At 39.3% G+C, this 18,940-nt stretch overlaps 1 protein-coding gene across 3 annotated transcripts in view; it reads left to right on the plus strand.

Moving 5' to 3' along the window:
- The window catches only part of LOC141107625 (uncharacterized), a 105,343-nt gene that overhangs the window by 65,102 nt on the left and 21,301 nt on the right, over positions 1 to 18,940 (plus strand). For all 3 annotated transcript variants that reach the window (XM_073598502.1, XM_073598495.1, XM_073598509.1), the window contains 7 exons: positions 5,122 to 5,310; positions 6,751 to 6,971; positions 10,672 to 10,810; positions 14,144 to 14,211; positions 16,845 to 16,921; positions 17,017 to 17,099; positions 18,628 to 18,726. In XM_073598502.1, the coding sequence (XP_073454603.1) occupies positions 5,122 to 5,310; positions 6,751 to 6,971; positions 10,672 to 10,810; positions 14,144 to 14,211; positions 16,845 to 16,921; positions 17,017 to 17,099; positions 18,628 to 18,726 (876 nt within the window). The remainder of the gene's footprint in view (positions 1 to 5,121; positions 5,311 to 6,750; positions 6,972 to 10,671; positions 10,811 to 14,143; positions 14,212 to 16,844; positions 16,922 to 17,016; positions 17,100 to 18,627; positions 18,727 to 18,940) is intronic.

An 18,940-nucleotide genomic window follows, 5' to 3' on the forward strand; every position in this document is an offset into this window, starting at 1 on the left:
AAAGAGTAAACAAAAAACATATGAGATTAGATGATACATTGTATAAATTATTTTTTGCAAGTAATCACAATTTACCCGTGAAAGAGAATAAATATCTCTCTCAGGGGAATAAGTGCATTCGTCACACTCCCACATAATATGGTTGGGAGAATGAGGAGGGCTAATGGGGGTACACGGATCTTCCGCTTACAGGAGAGAAGTGCTATGTCAAAAGACATCAAAATGATGTTTCATTAATTGGAGTGCAGAATATAGTTTTTGTTGAAATTATTTATTCCAGGGTGGTTGTATATGGTTAGTCTTGCCCTAGGCTAAATAATTCAGTTAGAAAGGTACTGTTAATAACTTTGGTATTGATGAAGATAGTTTGAATTATTTTGGGATTTTAACCCTTTTAGAGTAAACAATTACATATTTTATTCATATGTAACTGTTTAGATATGTTAACTCATAAAATTGAGGTTGTATTGCTTCAGATTAGAATAAACAAAAACATAATTCTAGGAACTAGTTAGGTAATAATATATTTGTTTTAAGAAAAGAAAGAAAAAGCTTCCATTACTTCTGGATTATTGAACATATTTGTCCTAAAAAGTAATAAATCTATTGTTATTCCCTAGTAATATATAACTGAACAAGAATTTCCTTATTTCACTTATGTATTCTAAGGCTATATGAATCAGAAGTAATAAGAAATATAACTGGAATGTAACATGATCCCACACAGTGTGTGACTATCAGAATGCAGTTACATTCAGTTATAAATACAGGTTTTTTATAGAGAACCATCTCTTAGTATAATAAATGAAGAGATATCAGGAATTAGGATGTCAGTCCATTGAATCTTCTTGGTCCATGGATGATGTGGCATAACGGCCTCTTTTGTGAGAATGATGATTCCCATTTTGTTCTGAAATTTTCTGGGTGCTGCCTGAAGGTGAAGATGATGCCATTCTTCTACGTGTGGGAGAGTTGCTGCTTGTGGGTTCTGTCAGATTTAATTTTAAAAGGGTTTGTTGTAGTTCATCTGCTGATCTGCTTCTGTAAATTGTACCTTGGTAGTTAAATCTGACTGAAAAGGGGAAGCCCCATTGATACATAATGTTGTGGCGTTACAGTTCCATTAGTTGGGGTTTCATGGATCGTCTTTTAGTAATAGTAAGTTGGGATAGGTCAGCAAAAATTTGATAATTGTGTCCTTGAAAATTAAGTTCCTTTTTTTCTCTTGCAGCAATTAGTATTTGTTCTTTCGTTCTGTAATAATGAAATTTTGTGATTATATCACGTGGGGGTCCATCTTTCTTTTTGGCTGTGAGGGCTCTGTGTACTCTGTCCAGTTCTAAACGTTCAATAGGGATATCTGGCTTTAGTTCTTGTAATAGAGCAGTAATAGTAGATTGCAGGTCTGTCACAGTTTCAGGTATTCCCCTTATGCGCAAGTTTGAACGTCTGGCTCTATTTTCGTAATCTTCGAGCTTAGTTTGAAGTATTAAATTCTCTTCTTTTAATTGTTCCAATTCTGTTATATTTACTTGGGTTGTAATTTCAATTTCATTCATTTTTATTTCTAGGGCTGCGGTGCGGTTTCCCAGCTCTCTTATTCCTTTGGTTAGGCTTTTTGTTATTTGGTCTGAGGTTTGTTTTAAAGCCTTATGAAGCATCTTTTCAAATTGTAATAATATTACTGGGGATGCTGAGGAGGCTTGTGGAGAAGTTTGTGAGAGGATTTGTTCTGTATCTGACTCAAATGGAGAGTCTTGCTGTGACATTTTCTGTCTGTGAGAGCGCCCTGATGCTGTATCTTGTGAGGTGACTGGAGCTGCTTTAGTTGCAGTGAGTGCCTGTGAGCTCTTTGTGAGGTGATTTTTATTTCTGCCATGGTTTCCTCCCAGTACCATATTTCCTGCCCAAACTTTCACAGTTTGTTCCCTGGGGCAAAAAGGTTCAAATGGATACCTTTTGAGCCTGCAGGCTCTGCTTTGTCCTTCTCTTCTCTCCTCAGCGGTGCGGAGCTCTAACAATGCATGTCTGCTCCGCTAGGCTCCGCCCATCTCCCCATTCTCTCCCTTTTTCTTTGTTCCTCCCCCTCTTTTCCTCTCCCTTCCATGTATTCTCTATTTTCATTCCTTCTCTTACTCCTTAGTGGGGGGGGGGGGGGGGTCAGCTGACATTTCTCACCAGTCAGCTGACCTCTAGTCTCTGCCCCCACCCCATGCCATGAACTGAATGGGTGGCTGTGAAGAGGCTGAGTGGGTGGCCGTGGGCTCCAGGAACAGCCCAGCTGGGCGGCCACAAAAAGGCTAGGAGAGTGGTGCATGCTTCAGGAACAGCCCAGGATTCGTTGACCCCTGGCTAATCATCATTCGACCCCCAGGTTGAGAACCACTGTTGTAGTGCATAGCAATAAAATGGAAGTAGCAAAGAAAAAAAAGGAGCATTCCAGGGTTTTTGTTTTCTTACCAGAGGAAGCGGTCTTTGTTGGTGATAACTGAAGACAATTTAGTTTTTTCCTTTTGTGTCATTTTTCGATTTTTTTTTGTATGTTTTTGGTGTATCTTTTATAATTTGAGTTTTTTTTTTTAACTATAGAAAAAAGGGAAGAGAAAATATAAATGTTTAAACTTTTAACAGTCAATATACACAAAAAAAAGAAATGTTTTGTACATTTTTCATTATTTTGCTTTTCTGTTTTCATCACAGCATGATCACCCAAAAAAATACTCCTTCAGTAATTAAAATTATTTAGTTTTTTGTTTTAAGTACCCAAGCCTTTTAGTTTTATTTTACATAGGGGAGATCACACAGAGAGTGAAAGATTGGATCTGCTCAGTCATTTGCGGTAAATTTAAAGGTGTACCAGATTTACCAGTTAAAGTCTGAGCGTTTAGATTTTAAAAGTATGTTATTGAAAAGAAACACCTAACACCTAAATAGTAAAAAACAAGGTTACAGCGGGCTAAAGAAAAGCAATCATGGACTGTGGATGACTGGATGAAAGTGATATTCAGTGATGAGTTACGGATCTGCATTGGGCAGGGTGATAATGCTGGAACTTTTGTTTGGTGCCATTCCAATGAAATGTATGAAAACGACTGCGTGAAGAAAACATGCAAATTTCCAAAATCATTGATGATATGGGGTTGCATGTCAGGTATGACAGTCATTAAATCTTCAATAAATGCATATTGAGATTTTGGACACTTTTCTTATTCCATCAATTGAAAGTATGTTTGGTAATGATGGCATCATTTTTCATGATGTAATCTGATGCAGATGTTTGTTTTACAACTGCAAACTACATGGTGATTCCATAATACTTTCGTCAGAATTAGGTGATTCCATATGTTTTGCCCTCTGCTTGATCTGCAAAAACAGTTGCAACTGACTACAGTTTTCTTTCTTTTCTCTGTGCGAATTTGCACAGGAGCCCTGTGCGTATTTTGGTCCATTTCAGGTCCGAATTTAGTCCAAAAATTCAGGCTGAAATCAGACCTGAAATGGTGAACGGGGACCCCTGCTGTGAGCCGCATGCAGCAATAGTGTGAACCCAGCCTAAATGTCTAGAAGATTTAGGACTGTTTTGGAAAAAAGTTGCCAATTTTTGTTTGGATACAAACATTAGTAACCCTTACTTTAAAGGAAACTCTCATTTTGATGAAAAAATGATATAATATATAAAAGACTCTACTCAAATCATTTTGCAATGTAATAGTTTATTCTTTTTTTCTTTTTTCAAGTTTATTTATTTACTTTTTTATTTATTATAGGTATTTATATAGTGCTGTCAATTTTTGGAGCGCATTACATATATATTATACATTGACATTAGTCCCTGCCCTGAAGGAGCTTACAATCCAAGGTGCCTAACTCACATTTATATATATACATACTAGGGCCAATTTAGACAGGAGACAATTAACCTACCAGCATGTCTTTGGAGTTCAACCAGATATTATTTTCTCTAACTTCCAAAGATGAATTTGTCACTTCCATACGACAATGGCATCTATGGGAATAATGGATGCATATTGTACACTCTGTGTGTAAGCAATGGCCTCAGAGATCTAAGTTTCTCCTCGTGTGGTTGGATCACTGCCATTCCTAGCACTGGGTGCGGTCATGGAATTATAGCAGGCACATTCTCTCGTGTAGCATTCCTTAGCAGTTTTTTATTGGAATCATGATATGTTACCTCTTATGATGACTATTCAACTTTAATTGATTTATTTAGATTGATCTGTGAATTACTGCTATTAAACTCGGAACTCTGTACTGGAAAAATGTTTATATCTTGAAATCTAAAATATACAAACTTATCGTCCAGACAGCTGTCGTATGCATAAAAAATTACGCATATTTAGAGAACCTGTACTTAGGAACCCTGTGTTCAGGATAAATAGAATTAAATAATTTAGAGAAAATTTTATTATTTTTGAGGTTTTTTTTATTTTTAATCTAATTAAAAAAACTACCAAATATAGACGTTATGTGTGCTAAAATATGGTGTTAAAATAATTTTGCCATACAAAGCAGTTAAAAGGTTTTTTTGTTGAGTATACCAGTGTATATAAAAACATACACATTTAGTCTGGATACAGAGGTTTTGATTACCTTTTGAACCTTGTATTTTGCTTTCATTAAATGTAAAGATTTTTTGGGATATATGTTACTCTATTATTCATCTTTCTTGGTGTCTACAAATGTGTTTCCTTATGCCCTTTCCTTTTATTCTATGGTAAAATGTAACATGCAACATTATTAGTGCTACACAAAAGGTATCCATGCACAGAATAAAATGGTTGCACGTTATTAATGTCTTTGGTCAGCGATCACGTGGCAGTGCTGACCAATCAGAATTGCTCTGATCTGTCCCAGAAGCCCTACAGAAAGAAGAGGAAGAAATGCAGGGATTTAAAATCCCCAGACCCCTACACTGGCTGCGTGGGCACTAACAGCTCATCTCCCATGGAGGTAAGTACAGCAGGAACCGGGGGGTTGGGGAAAGTTAGGATGTTAGCTAATCTTTCAATTTTTTCTAAAAAGGTGAACTTACATTTCAAGCAGAAATGAAAAGGTCTGTTCTAATCATTAATTTCTACGATCTGTCCTTACTATGTGCAGATGCAAGAAGAGCTGAGACAACATGCAGAACTCGTGGAAGCTAAATGCAACAATGCACAACGTGAGAAAGATGCCCTAGAACTAGAGATCACTTCACTTCATTCTGGACTTCACCAAGAAAAAGTCACCTCCAAGGAACTGGAGAAGAAATGTGTGAAACTTCAGTCGCAAATACTGGCCAACAGAAATGTTAGTGCATAGACAACAAGTCATTATAGTTCCTTCTTGATTTAGCAGCATATTAATGCCGTTCAGGGGCCTTGTTGCCAACTGCATACAGATCCCACAAATTTATTACAATTTTAAAGATATGACATTCTCAGGTCATGTGTCGACAGCTTTTGTTCACCATCACAACTGCTTTTCTCCCTATACATGCCTAGAGGAACATAAAATTAGCTTGAAGCAGCTTAGAAGGAGCTCAAATGCAGGCCAAATACACCTGTCAATGAACTCTAGTTGATCTAAGAGCATCTCAACTGATGTTACAGGCAAGCCGCATACACCTGAAAGAATCTAGCATTTGCCCATTGACGGAAGCCCTAAGGCTCCTTCCACACAGGCCACCAGGGGGCAGAATTTTTTTTTTTTTTTTGACATGCCTCATTAGCCATCTAGAGGCAGACATGGTGCTACTTGGGTGAGTACACATTGCTGCAGGTGTGATGCTTTGCCTTGTGGTGCATCAATTTTAACTTGACATGCCAAGTTTGACAGACAGCACTGGCTGTCAAACTCACTCACGGAAGTCAGTGTGACCGCCTCACAACCGTGATCCAAATGCTAGGCTTGCAATTGTGGCATGATGCCTCACTGCAAAAACCTATGTTTGGTAGTTAAAAAAAAGCCTTAAAATGTCAGGAGGTGGCAGCATCGCCTCCTAAACGAATGCAAACCTCCTCTCATCAGCCTCTAAAAAATGATCCACTACAGATAGCTTTTCAGGGGGGTGATAATCACTGCTACCAGTGTGAAAAGAGCCAGAGATATCTCCCTTCCCCTGGAGTTTTAAACCTTCATTCCTACTCTACATCTCTATAGCTATAACCTTGATACAATTGCAATTTTTTCTTGAAATTATTTCCTAATAATGGCTAATTTTACAATTTGGTTGTCTTCACAGTCAAATTTAGTTTTGAGCTATGATATCCTTTGCAATATTCAACAATTGACATGCAGTTTGCATGACATGAAAAAAAGTCCACTACATGTGAAGATGACCAGCGCTGCCTGCTACTAATCTAATTCAGTGTAATTTATTCTGACTGTCCAACACATGACATTAGACTTAAAAAAAACCTCACATTTTGAAATACACTAGACTTATTGTATGTACTCTTGCAGGAGATAATCTTATGACATAAAAAAGCTGATTTATTGTTCCTGTTGTACCATAGGGCATTCTGAATGCTAATATAACACATCATATTATATTGTAATTTATGACCAATGAAGGTAATTCAATTACTTCTAAAGTAATAGTATTGTGTAAATTAAAACCATAGGGTCTTGTGCTGCATCTGAGTGACATCGAGGGGCCTATTAATTAAGGCATCAATGATAAGGGAAAATATAATACCATCTTAGTGGATATAGGATAAATGTCACATGTGTTTTAATTGAAAACAGATTAATGAGAGTCTTCATCTTGAAGTGTCAGCTCTGAAGAAGCACAGCCACACACTGGAAAATGCTGTCACAACATCTGCAAGTGAAAATAAATCACTCCATTCACAAATAAAAAATCTACAACAAGAAAATCAGAGTTTGTGTTCTCAAAAAGAACTTCTGTATAGCATAATGAAGAAAAAGGGTAAAAGGAAACATCACCGTGAGGAGCAAAGCAAAAGGTACAGTAAATCTAAACATTTAGTGGCAGACCCATGTACAGCCATGTGCGAGAGCTCCTAGTGTAGTGTGTTTTACAGTTTTAAAATTGGTGAGCATATTTCAAATTTGTTGCACAAGAGCATTGATACTGTGTGGGAGAAAGTGGAACATGTTGTTTAAAGTGAAGAAAAGATCACAAAGATATGAAAGAGTTTTAATAAAAGATACGGTTTTTATATATTCATTTTATTCTACTATTGCATATGGGCATATAGGACTGTATATTTGTACACATATATAGACTGCTTGTCACGATTTAGCCTGCAGTTTTCCTGCCTGCCTAATTCTTACTGCCTTGCTGCAGTGCTTTTCCTAGTCCTCTGATTCCTTTCTAATATGTTGTTTGGCTTCTAAGCTCACCTATGGGCGCTGCCTGCAATTCTGCAGGTTTATATTTTCTTTTCCCTTCCATCACTTTTTGGCCCACCTTCCAGTTGGCTTTCTTATATATACATATGATCAGTGCACCCAGCGTTGCCTGAGCAACTTCTCACTTCTCTGAGCTCCTGTTTCCTTATTATTATGCAGCCTACACACGACCAGTTTTGCCGTTGGAATAAACTCTGAAGGTTTCTCCGACGGAACTCCGAGGGAATTCCATTCAAGCGGTCTTGCCTACACACGTTCAACCCAAAGTCCGACCAAAGTCAAGAACGCGGTGACGTACAACACTTACGACGGGACTAGAAAAAGGAAGTTCAATAGCCAGTAGCCAATAGCTTCCGTCTCGTACTTGCTTTGGTCCGTCAGAACAGCATAAAGATGATCGGTTTTCCCGATAGGAATTGGTTCCGTGGGAAATATTTAGAACATGTTTCATTTCTAGGTCACGTCAGAATTTTCGAAAAGAGAAGTCCGATGAGACCTACAAACGATCGGAATAGACGATGAAAAGCTTCTGTCGGACTTTTTCTGTCGGACATTCCGCTCGTGTGTACGTGGCTTTAGGTGTATTCTTGGTCTGACTTCCTGTGCACTGACCCTGATTCGTCTACTGTCTGTGCTTGCCTGCCGCTTGCCCTGACCTTGGCTTGTTTCCTGGATTTCCTTCTGTCTTTTGCTGTTGTACTCTGCACACATGAGTGGTCGCCACATCCTCTGCTGAGCGTACCTGGGGGCCACAACCTGGTTCTAGCTTGCTGCAAGTCCATATCCACCATCAGGGGCCCTGGTGAAGAAGTAGGCTGGGGTTTAGACTTTGCACCCTTGAGAACCCTATTTGGCAATCTGCAAGGGCTCACTATCACAGACTCCTGACACTGCTCCCATGTTATAATTTATAGAAACAAAGCAAGTTTCCCTCTGAATATGCACCTAACCTAACTCACAGTAGTATTATTCTCAATAAAACCTGCAGTCCGCAAACAAAACAATGTAACTTGTTCTTCTGATATTTACGCCATATTTAGGGTGACTTTGAACCCTTTTGTAGAAATATCTCAGAAAGTTCCTGCATGTTTTCACTGTGAGTGGTATTTGGTGAGATTAGTTTGCCCCTCTAACTAATTACCCTGCAGACATCTTCAAACTGAAAATGTACAAAGGAGACTACACTGCATATGTGTAGAATGTTTAGAATCTTGTTATTGTCTTTGATCATTGCTGACAGAAAAGATTTCTATACACCTTGGCTTCACACCAAAAAACAAAAACCCCAAAAAACTGGGAATGCCAAAAAGGCTGCTTCCGGTGCTCAATAGGGTGAGCCATTTTATGTCTATTTTATCTGAGGTTTTATGGAACAGAGAGCGATGCAAGTTGCGTAAGACCATCTAAGTGCATCTTTAGCTGTACTCTACCCCTCACCTTTTAAGTTTGACTTTTTCAGGGGGTTCTATCATTTGTGTCCTGTGTGGTCTGCAGGTCTATTTACATTCCTTCTCTAATACCAGCCTGTTATAAGCAACACATATATTGCCCAATTTAGGCCTCAAAAGTCTAGAACAATCTGCAAAACATTTTGAAGTTGATGCTTGTATGTGCGCCTTAACATGAACTATATGCTAATTTATAAAATGCATCAGTGGATAAATTGTTCCAGGGAATGACTGTAAGGGACAGCTGTAACGATATCACGTACGGGACATGAAAAGCTGTAGCTAGCTGCCATGTTGTGTGGAAGTAGCCATGACAGTTTGGCTAACCATGTAACATTACAGAGAAATCTGAACTCCCTCCTCCCTCCTCCCTTGTCTTAGGAATTCAAAGCTTTTTAGGTTCAACAGAAAAGGTTATCTCAACAGAGAAAACAGAACCAGGCTAGGTCAGTAAAAAGCAGCTTGTTGAAAGGGCAGAGTGTTCAGGCCTGTCGTAAAACTGTCACCCTCTCCATTCAGAGACCTAACAGGCCCCAGTTGTAAATTGTCTGAATACACATCAAGCTTAAAACAGTGGAATAAGTATGAAATTTCAGCATGTTTCATAACTTCCAACTTAGTAATAGCACAGCCATAATATGGACATATTTAGTTTTCCTCAGATAATATGTAACGTTTCAAGTCCAGACACCCCTATGGCAGGTCATATGGGAAACCCCTGGTACCACTTATTCCTCCTAAGCAGGCTATACATTATAGATATGGCATGTTTAGACTTGTTTTGAAAGAAATCTCACGTTGAATAATAATATGCATATTTGCAGTCTGTAAACACTATAGATGCAGATATATGAATATGTATCACAAAATCTACCTGGGACGTGGTCATGAGTGTAGACACCTCCCAGCAACCAACCCCTAAACAAGATGACCAGACGATTGGTCACTGGTCGCTGTCAACACCCCCTTTGATTTGACAGAAAAGAGGAGATGCCAAGACAATAGTCAGTTCTCCTTTTACCATCCAAGAAGAAACATCTGCCAAGTCGAGAACCAATTACCTAGCTCATCGATCGAACTCTGATCAACCCTCGTACATTAATTGCAAATATTCTTTCTTCCCAATTCTACCTTATTGCTTTGTGGCTGTATATTGTCTTTATCTTTTTGAAACATCTTTTTTCTGTAAATGTTTTATTTGCATCAACTTTGACCTTTTCATAATAAACCCTTATGTTGAAAAGTGTTAACCTTCTCTCTAAAGCTCTTAATGCAAACTATAAACGAACCTGCCTCATGAAGGGCGCTACTGTTGTAGAGTAAGACTCTGAGCACACCTGTCTGTGGTGGCAGTGTGTGTGGCAGACGCTTATTCTAAAATTATAATTGGTATTGCTAAAATTACGAGTCTCCCCCGCCTCGGTCTTTTAAAACGGGGGTGGTGGCAGTTAAAGGGTTAATTGTGTAATTAGCCCAGTGACAATCACTCTCAGGCTGCTCGCACCTAGATTGTGGTCCCGCAAGCTGGAAAATCTTTGTGCTGGGCGCAACTGAGAGTGGCATTGTTACGTAAGTGACAGCGTGGTGTGAGGTTGGCCGGTCCTTCGTTGCAAGTTAGCGAGGAGAGCAGGGATCTGACACCCGCGTTCGCCACAACAGCCATTACTGGTGTCATCAAAACAAAACATTTTTTTATTACCCACGGTCAGGATAATTATTAGCTCTGTGGTCACGTTGTTTTTTTTTTTTTGGATAAACAGAACAGTTTCAGAGGTAAGATAAATTCCTAGGATTGAAAGACTGTAGCCTTTTTTCTACCTTATTAGGTTGCTGTTTGTTTCAGGGCTACTAGAGAAATCCAGATTGAGAAACCTGAAGATAACAGTTGTGTGAGCCCTATACATGGCAGTTTACTCTCTGGGTCATCATGTGATTCTAGCTTCAGGAATTCTAGGAGGCCACAAAAGCTAAGAAGAAAAAAGGTATATTGTACTAAAGGAAGATTTTTTTTATAATACAGTGGGGACGGAAAGTATTCAGACCCCCTTACATTTTTCACTCTTTGTTATAGTGCAGCCATTTGCTAAAATCATTTAAGTTCATTTTTTTTCTCATTAATGTACACACAGCACCTCATATTGCAGAAAAACACAGAATTGTTGACATTTTTGCAGATTTATTAAAAAAGAAAAACTGAAATATCACATGGTCCTAAGTATTCAGACCCTTTGCTGTGACACTCATATATTTAACTCAGGTGCTGTCCATTTCTTCTGATCATCCTTGAGATGGTTCTACACCTTCATTTGAGTCCAGCTGTATTTGATTATACTGATTGGACTTGATTAGGAAAGCCACACACCTGTCTATATAAGATATAAGACCTTACAGCTCATGTCAGTGCATGTCAAAGCAAATGAGAATCATGAGGTCAAAGGAACTGCCTGAAGAGCTCAGAGACATAGTTGTGGCAAGGTACAGATCTGGCCAAAGTTACAAAAACATTTCTGCTGCACTTAATGTTCCTAAGAGCACAGTGGCCTCCATAATCCTTAAATGGAAGATGTTTGGGACGACCAGAACCCTTCCTAGAGTTGGCCGTCTGGCCAAACTGAGCTATTGGGAGAGAAGAACCCAAAGATCACTGTGGCTGAGCTCCAGAGATGCAGTCGGGAGATGGAAGAAAGTTGTAGAAAGTCAACCATTACTGCAGCCCTCCACCAGTCGGGGCTTTATGGCAGAGTGGCCCGACGGAAGCCTCTCCTCAGTGCAAGACAAATGAAAGCCCGCATGAAGTTTGCTAAAAAACACCTGAAGGACTCCAAGATGGTGAGAAATAAGATTCTCTGGTCTGATGAGACCAAGATAGAACATTTTGGCCTTAATTCTAAGCGGTATGTGTGGAGAAAACCAGGCACTGCTCATCACTTGTCCAATACAGTCCCAACAGTGAAGCATGGTGGTGGCAGCATCATGCTGTGGGGGTGTTTTTCAGCCGCAGGGACAGGACGACTGGTTGAAATAGAGGGAAAGATGAATGCAGCCAAGTACAGGGATATCCTGGACAAAACCCTTCTCCAGAGTGCTCAGGACCTCAGACTGGGCCGAAGGTTTACCTTCCAAGACAATGACCCTAAGTACACAGCTAAAATAATGAAGGAGTGGCTTCACAACAACTCCGTGACTGTTCTTGAATGGCCCAGCCAGAGCCCTGACTTAAACCCAATCGAGCATCTCTGAAGAGACCAAAAAATGGCTGTCCACCAACGTTTACCATCCAACCTGACAGAACTGGAGAGGATCTGCAAGGAGGAATGGCAGAGGATCCCCAAATCCAGGTGTGAAAAACTTGTTGCATCTTTATCAAAAAGACTCATGGCTGTATTAGATCAAAAGGGTGCTTCTACTAAATACTGAGCAAAGGGTCTGAATACTTAGAACCATGTGATATTTCAGTTTCTCTTTTTTAATAAATCTGCAAAAATGTCAACAATTCTGTGTTTTTCTGTCAATATGGGGCGCTGTGTGTACATTAATGAGGAAAAAAATTAACTTAAATGATTTTAGCAAATGGCTGCAATAAAACAAAGAGTGAAAAATGTAATGGGGTCTGAATACTTTCCGTCCCCACTGTAATACTAATGATGATGAATATGAAATAAATGATTGTTTTACCACACCAGCGACCCTGTGTTTAATTATTGTAATTTTGAATTTTCTTTATTCCAAGAAAGTTGTGAAATGAGACATTTGGTTGATGTGTAAAGGGGTAAATATAAAGCAAACAGACTGCACAAAATAAACTGATGCAGATCTTAAACAACAAGCACCTTTAGGTTCTTTTCACACTTATTCCCTGTACACACGATCGGACATTGATCGGACATTCAGACAACAAAATCAATGGATTTTTTCCGACGGATGTTGGCTTAAACTTGTCTTGCATACACACGGTCGCACAAAGTTGTCGGAAAAACCACTCGTTCTGAACGCGGTGATGTAAAACACGTACGGGACTATAAACGGGGCAGTAGCCAATAGCTTTCGTCTCTTAATTTATTCTGAGCATGCGTACCACTTTGTGCGTCGGATTTGTGTACACACGATCGGAATTTAACCGATCGGATTTTGTTGTCGGAAAATTTTATAGCCTGCTCTCAAACTTTGTGTGTCGGAAATTCAGACGGAAAAAGTCAGATGGAGCCCACACATGATCGGAATTTCCGACAACACAATCCGATCGCACTTTTTCCGTCGGAAAATCCGACCGTGTGTACAGGGCATTACAGGTGGTTGATCTGCATTTTTACCACACCCTGACATCCTACTGCCTACTATCTCATATGGCATAGCAAAAGAGATAAACACAGGGGTAGAGCAAGAAATTGAATCACCCAAAGAAGAAAATGCCAGCAATTATGCAGTAAATGCAGCATTATTGTCAAATTACCAACATTCTGGTTACTTTCATGTTTACTTTACACTGCTGGGCGGCCATGGACAGCACCAGAGATGTTTGTTTCTTGGAGACAGACCCCCCCAAAATAGGAATGAATGGTAATCTTATGGTAGGTTGCTGAAATTGCATATCAGATCACCCCAGTATTAATGCCTCTCAGGGTGCTTACTGAATAAAACAACCTAGAAGTGTCTGCTACTTTACATAGCAGTTTCAAACCCAACTCTGGGCAAAAAAAAACTGTTTTCCTATGCAGTGGGGCTGTGCCCGCACTGCATAGGTCAACTACTCGTTTTTGTCTAGGGGATTAGAAAACAGCGATATACATACTTAATTCCCTGATCCTTCCCACACAAGACCAGTCCCTGTGAGTCCTACCCCCAGCAGTCTAGCGGTCTTGTGCTGTGGACTGTTCCTGCTCTGGGCGGGAGGACTTCAGGAAAAGTCTACCGCTGGATCATGGCAGAGCGTTTACCAATGGACCGGAGGATCGTCGGTTGAATAAACAGCTTTCTCCTCTCCCCTGAACCCCTTCAATTATGATGGCGTCTCACCATTATTGAATAATTTTTTTTACATTACAGAAGATGCAGCAGAAATATTGTGACTTTATTGTTTGCTTCATAAGGGCAATTAGGGCTATTTTCATAAAGCTCTAGATTTCAGAAAGATACACAGTGCCAATTCATTATTACTTCTACACCCACCTTTCCTATATCAGAGTATAACCTGTGATGAACTTCTAAAAAGAAAACACTGTCAGCTACCTTTTGCAAATAATTTAGATTGATAGTAAAAATGTTTCCTTTGCCATGTAAATACTATCTAGCCATATCTAGTCACAATCTTTCCACAGGAAGTGAAACGTGAGTCAAAGGTTGATGACCGTAAATATGGAAATGGACTTCAACTGGATTGTGAGAGGTATATAATTTATGATAAATGGTATATTTATTATTATTATCATTACTATTTTTACAGTGGTCATATTTCTGTATATGCCAGACATGTTGTGGCCTAGAGTGACCCAGGTGGTGTGCCAAGTTGACTTATTGCCATGCTTTTGACAGTTCTATTCTAAAGTAGTTTCAGCCTTACACGTTAGTGTCATAAGTGGTTTGATTTATTAGTGTGAAAACCTACAGTGCATCCAGGAAAGTATTCACAGCGCTTCATTTTGTCTACATTTTGTTATGTTAGAGCCTTATTCCAAAATGCATTTAAATTCATTATTTTCCTCAAAATTCTACAAACAATACCCCATAATGTCAATGTGAAAGAAGTTTTTTTGAAATCTTTGCAAATTTAATAAAAACAAGAAAACCAAAAAAAATCACATGTACATAAGTATTCACAGCCTTTGCTCAATACTTTGTTAAAGCACCTTTGGCACCAATTCCAGCCTCAAGTCTTTTTGAGTATGATGCTACAAGCTTGGCACACCTATTTTTGGGCAGTTTATCCTATTCTTCTTTGCAGGACCTCTTAAGCTCCATCAGGTTGGGTGGGTCAGTGCACAGCTATTTTCAGATCTCTCCAGAGATGTTCAATCGGGTTCAAGTCTGGGCTCTGGCTGGGCCATTCAAGGACACTCACAGAGTTGTCCCATAGCCACTCCTTTGTTATCTTAGCTGTGTGCTCTTGGCTGTTCGAAGATAAACCTTCGCCCCAGTCTGAGGTCCAGAGCACTCTGGGGAAGGTTTTTATCAAGGATGTCTCTCTACATTGCTGCATTCATCTTTTTTTTAACAAGAAATTGCTGCATTCATCTTTACCTCGATCCTGACTTGTCTCCCAGTTCCTGTCGCTGAAAAACATCCCCACAGCATAATGCTGCCACCTCCATGCTTCACTGTAGGGATGGTATTGGCCAGGTGATGAGCAGTGCCTGGTTTCCTCCAGACATGATGCTTGCCATTCAGGCCAAAGAGTTCAATCTTTGTTTCATCAGACCAGAGAATTTTGTTTCTCATGGTCTGAGAGTCCTTCAGGTGCCTTTTGGTAAACTCCAGGCGGGCTGTCATGTGCCTTTTACTCAGGAGTGGCTTCCTCCATCTGGCCATTCTACCATACAGGCTTAATTTGTGGAGTGCTGCAGAGATGGTTAATCTTCTGGAAGGTTCTCCACTCCACAGAGAAACGCTGGAGCTCTGTCAGAGTGGCCATTGGGTTCTTGGTCACCTTCCTGGCTAAGGCCCTTCTGCCCTGATCGCTCAGTTTGGCTGGGCAGCCCGCTCTAGGAAGAGTCCTGGTGGTTCCAAACTTCTTCCATTTACGGATGATGGAAGCCACTGTGCTCATTGGGACCTTCAATGCTGCAAAATTTTTTCTGTACCCTTCCCCAGATCTATGCCTTGATACAATCCTGTCTTGGAGGTCTACAGACAATTCTTTGGACTTTATGGCTTGGTTTGTGCTCTTACATGTACTGGTAACTGTGGGACCTTATATAGATAGGTGTGTGCCTTTCCAAATCACATCCAAGCAACTGAATTTACCACTGGTGGGCTCCAAACAAGTTGTAGAAACATTTCAAGGATGATCAGTGGAAACACGATGCACCCGAGCTCAATTTTGAATGTCATGGCAAAGGCTGTAAATACCTAATTACATGTGTTTTTTTTCATTTTTTTTTTTAATACATTTGCAAAGATTTCAAACAAACTTTTTTCACGTTGTCCTTATGGGGTATTGTTTGTAGAATTTTGAGGAAAATAATTAATTTAATCCATTTTGAAATAAGGGTGTAACATACCAAAATGTGGAAAAAGTGAAGCACTGCAAATACTTTCCGGATGCACTGTACATCTCACCTACCACTATCAAGCTGGTTCACACTGGATGCATTTTATTTTACTGCATAAAAAAAAAAAAAAAAAAAAGAAAGCAATCAAATTCATTGACAGGATAAATATATTGTTTCCAATTTGATCTTTTGTTGCAGTAGTTAAGAAAACATTCTTGCATAAAGCCTAAGTTAGAAGGGGTTAAAAAAGCAAAAAATAGCACAAACATAGCTTGGTAATATACAAGGTTGGGTAGTAGGTAGCTTGTCAATGTTTGGAAATGCTAGCATCAATAAGAGATGTATACCTTGTTATAATCCAGCTGTGGGCAGGAATCTGCATTGTTATGGATCAAGTAGATCAAAGAAGAAGTATGTCTCACCCGGGGGTGGAACTGGAATACTGTGAAAGAATCTTGTCCTCCAAGTTGTTGCATGCTGATAGGTGAGTATTTTCCCTCCAAGAGTCAAGTAACTCTTTTAATGTAACAATTTGGGAAAATATTGCATAAGATGGGTTAAATGTTCCCATAGTACACATAGTAATTATTGTATTCTTACCCTAGTTTTGTTTGTGATAATTATAGATTATACATTTAGATTGGAACACATTACTGTTGTGCATACCAGTGTAATTTTCAATTAACATTTTAATGTGTGCTGACTGCTCCTAGGTTTCTGTAGTCTTGAACACGTTAATTACAAGATGTGAGCTGAAATCAGCATTGCTTCATTCATTTTTGGGTACTAAGACATTTTGTTTTCTTTCCAGTAAAAGATCTGAAATGAATACAGAGATTATTCTTTCCTGCTATCAACATCTGGCAGATTTACTGAGGAAACTGGAATGTAAGTTTGGGTTGTACATATTGAAATATTGTACAAATGGCAGTAGAGATGAACATCATTTCTAGTAGTGTTTAATGTTCTTGTTATTTTTATAGGTCATCTCAAGAGCAATGTAAAATTAGATAAGGAGAAAGAACAGATTTTTACATTTCTTTTGGGAACTCTAAAGGAACTTAAGGTAAGATATGTAGGGTATCATAAAGGTAGAGTAGACACAGACATGAATGTTATGTCCCTACATTAATATATTCTGGGTCTTGAAACAGGGAATTAATTGCAAAGATTTTTGGGTTTGGCAAAATATTAAAAGGATGAGAAGGGTGCTGAAAAGTGGTACAGTTGCAAAAGGGTCTTGAGGGGTGGTAGGGCCCAGAGTAATACCTCTTGTTACCTGCCACTGTGAATATTTAGACATCCCCATACATCATTGTTGTACATATGTAGACATTAGAGTAGGGTTTTTTGTACGCAAGGAATCAAAATGGTATTGAATACATTCTTTAAACCTCTTCCTATATATGTTTTTTTTTATAAGTAAATGCCTCTTTAAGGTGTTATTTTTTCTGTTTAATTAAGCTTTGACAAACACAACTGGAAGTTGAGTGGTTTCTATGCAGAGCTGCACCAGATTTTGCATTCTCTAGTTTTAGTAAATCAACCCCTATTTTTCTGTGGAAGTCCCAATGTCTGACTGCCAGCAATAAACACCAATAATAAATAATTTATTTAGTAGAATATATGTTATTTCATGGAAACAAGACACAGCGTTCACTCTAATGGGGTTAAAAAAATGTGCTGTTAGGAAGATTTTGGAGGTGAACAGCAAAGCCCATAAGATGATAGACAAGGTTAAGGACTCTTAGCTCTGCTCTTCTGGAGGGAGAGTAGTGTTTCAGGGGTTTGTTCACCAGAGGGGTCTAAGGAGCCCTCTGTGACAAGTTGCTCAGTGCCACAGCCCTCTTGAATGGATACTGGCATTTAGACACAGGTGAAATAACCAGTGAGTTCTGGAGCCTCCTGTTTTTTTATCCCCACTTCAGTCCATCATGAACGCTGCGGCCAGGCTCATCCACCACACAAACCGCTCAGCGTCTGCTACACCCCTCTGCCAATCCCTCCATTGGCTGCCACTCAGTCACCGAATTAAATTCAAGATACTAACTATAACTTACAAAGCCATCCACAACTTGGCCCCTAGCTACATCTCTAACCTAGTCACAAAATACCAACCTAATCGTTCTCTTCGCTCCTCCCAAGACCTCCTGCTCTCAAACTCCCTTGTCACCTCATCCCATGCTCGCCTTCAGGACTTCTCCAGAGCCTCCCCCATCCTCTGGAATGCTCTACCCCAATCCGTCCGTTTTTCTCCTACTTTATCCACTTTCAGACGATCCCTGAAAACTCATCTCTTCAGAGAAGCCTATCTGGCCCCCACCTAACAACTGTACATTTATCTTCTCAATCAGCACATCACCCACAGTTATTACCTCTTGTATCTCTTGACCTCCCCTCTTAGATTGTAAGCTCTAAGGAGCAGGGCCCTCTGATTCCTACTGTATCAAATTGTATTGTACTTGTACTGTCTACCCTCAAGTTGTAAAGCGCTACGTAAACTGTTGGCGCTATATAAATACTGTATAATAATAATAATAATAATTGTTGCATTAGCTTTTTTCTTTAACTTCCTTTTCCTCATTGTATCACAGGATGGTAAGCTTTCAAGTGATAAAAGCAGAGATCAAGTGGAGGAACTTCTAAATGAGCGTAAGGACTTGCAAGAAAATTACCACATGAGACTTAATCAGGTAGATGATATAAAATATATACTGTACCTTTGTCATAAATCAATAGTAGAAAGTTGGCTCACCAAAACTGATAATGTTTTGTTAGCCAACTTGGGGGATGTTCTTTCAGAAACTTCACCTTCTGCAGGAAAAAAATGGATTTTTTGACAGTGAATTACCAGTAAATTTAGTTTGATCGACTCAAAAATGTTCCAATTTAGGGCAGGAATAGGGA

The sequence above is a fragment of the Aquarana catesbeiana genome, linkage group LG01 (genome assembly GCF_042186555.1).
Source record: "Aquarana catesbeiana isolate 2022-GZ linkage group LG01, ASM4218655v1, whole genome shotgun sequence".
In the NCBI taxonomy this organism is placed as follows: Eukaryota; Metazoa; Chordata; class Amphibia; order Anura; family Ranidae; genus Aquarana; species Aquarana catesbeiana.